The sequence below is a fragment of the Cephus cinctus genome, unplaced genomic scaffold, assembly GCF_000341935.2.
Source record: "Cephus cinctus unplaced genomic scaffold, Ccin1 Ccin1_scaffold2047, whole genome shotgun sequence".
NCBI classification, from domain to species: domain Eukaryota; kingdom Metazoa; phylum Arthropoda; class Insecta; order Hymenoptera; family Cephidae; genus Cephus; species Cephus cinctus.
This window is the reverse complement of record NW_014334114.1, coordinates 1-2,016: the sequence shown is the minus strand read 5'-3', so window position 1 is coordinate 2,016 and position 2,016 is coordinate 1. Positions and strand designations below refer to the sequence as shown.

At 37.5% G+C, this 2,016-nt stretch overlaps 1 protein-coding gene across 1 annotated transcript in view; it reads right to left on the bottom strand.

Moving 5' to 3' along the window:
- Positions 1–866, bottom strand: part of LOC112495307 — a gene marked incomplete at its 3' end in the record, with an annotated part of 1,740 nt that extends 874 nt beyond the window's left edge. The window contains exon 1 of the mRNA XM_025091328.1: positions 34–866. Coding sequence (XP_024947096.1) covers positions 34–445 — 412 coding nt within the window. The remainder of the gene's footprint in view (positions 1–33) is intronic.
- Between the last annotated feature and the right edge of the window lie 1,150 nt (positions 867–2,016).

Below are 2,016 nucleotides of genomic sequence, written 5' to 3'. Positions count from 1 at the left end.
TTCTTTTCAATTCGTCTATCTGCTGCTTCAAACCTTCCATTTCTGCACCGACTACTTCCTTTATCATCTTCTTAACTTCATTCTTGCAGGTGATTTCATCCTTGACTGCTTTCACTGTTTTTATCAGCCAGTCAATTTTCATGTCAACCGTTGCTGAGGAACTCATACCTCTGCTTCCCCCAATTGACCCCACTGATGACACTCGATCTCTGCTACTACCTGCTGCCGGCACGGATGTCTTCTGATTTTCTTCTTCAGCATTGAATTTTTCAAAGGGACCACTGCATGCTACCAACTCATGATTCCTGTCAAGTACCTTATGTTTATTCACACATCCAGGGTGGTAAAACAGTTTCACACAAGTCTTACATCGCACTACTTGGCTCTTGATTGGCTTTTTGCAAGTAGAGCACCGATACTTATCGTATTCGCCCGTGCTATCCATCTTGCCCGGTATAGCTGGTAAATTACCGACGCTTACCGACCATAACTATATCACTTTCGACGTATATTATTGATGACTCCGCGGATTGCTAAACTTGTCACCGTGGCAGCAATAATGGCCACCCACGTACATTCGCTATGTGAAAATTTTGACGAAGGAGAAAATGCTGCTATTATCGCTTACCCGATAGCTATCTAGCCATTCGATAGATAAAAATGTTCACCACTTAACATGGATCACATTGCACCATCTTTCACACAATTTCACAGACTTATTCCACTCAATAATTAAGTATTAGGCGGAGCGATCCTCAAGCACGTCTGTCACTCGCAAAGAGAGAGAGAGAGAGAGACTGAGAGAAACTGAGAGAAACTGAGAGAGACTGAGAGAGACTGAGAGAGACAGAGAGACTGAGAGAGACTGAGATTGATTGATTGATATTTTATTAGCCTTCTCGGCTATTTTTGTACATAAATTACATTAATCGAGTACATAATATTTATTTAACTAAAGATACAACATAATCTTTTAACGTTATTTTAAATTGTTCTATTCTCTCGCACTTTTTAACTTCATTTGACAAGATTGTGAGCCACTCATGTATTATTATCATGCATAAATATTTAATAAAAAAGGCCACTATTTGTATAAAAAAATTAGCGGCAGTCGAAAGGTAAAAATTTTCTTCTAGCTTTTCTAACAATATTAATTGTGTTCCGGTTTCAAGTTATGGAATGTATTTTGCCAGTGCGATCTTCGAATTAATAATGAGAGCAGATGCACTTTTTAACTTCATTTGGTAATGCGTTATACATTTGTACTCCTTCGTAATACATACTCTTTTGTGCGTTTCTTGTTCTCCTAAATTGTATAACTATATTTCCAGCTTGTCGTGTTTCTCTACCCCCCTCATTCCTATTATTTGTAGCCTATTCTTTAATTCCTTTAGTAGTAGATTATTGACAGCTTTAAAGATGAATACACATACATTATAATAAAGTCTTTGCCTTATGGACATAAACTGTACCGCTGTCAGCATATCATCCACTTTTGTGTAGCGGCTGCATTGCAGTATGACCCGCATCGCTCTATTCTGCGCGATCTGCAGTTTATTTACTTCGGTTTCACCCATACACATTAGCAGTGTTCCACACTATTCGAAGTGTGGTGCTATGATTATTTTATATATAATACATCTGGTAAACGCCGATACGTAGTGCCCCATTCTGTTTAGGAAACTCGTTTTTTTACCTATTTTTTTCAATATATATTTACAATGGTCTTTAAATTGTAACTTGTCATCAATAATAATACCTAAATATTTCATCGTTTCCACTCGTTCTAGTTCCGTTCCGTCCAGACACTTAAGTACAATATTTCCTTTCATTTCTTTTCTCACACTTTTAACAATCATGTATTTTGTTTTATCTGCGTTCATTTTTAATTTGTTTCTATTCATCCACTTTTCTACTATATTTAATAGATTATTCATTTTCCTTTCCAGTTCTGCGCTGCTTTCTCCTGTCATCAAGAGACTCGGTCGAGTCTCGCGCCAAGTACAGGCAACCGGC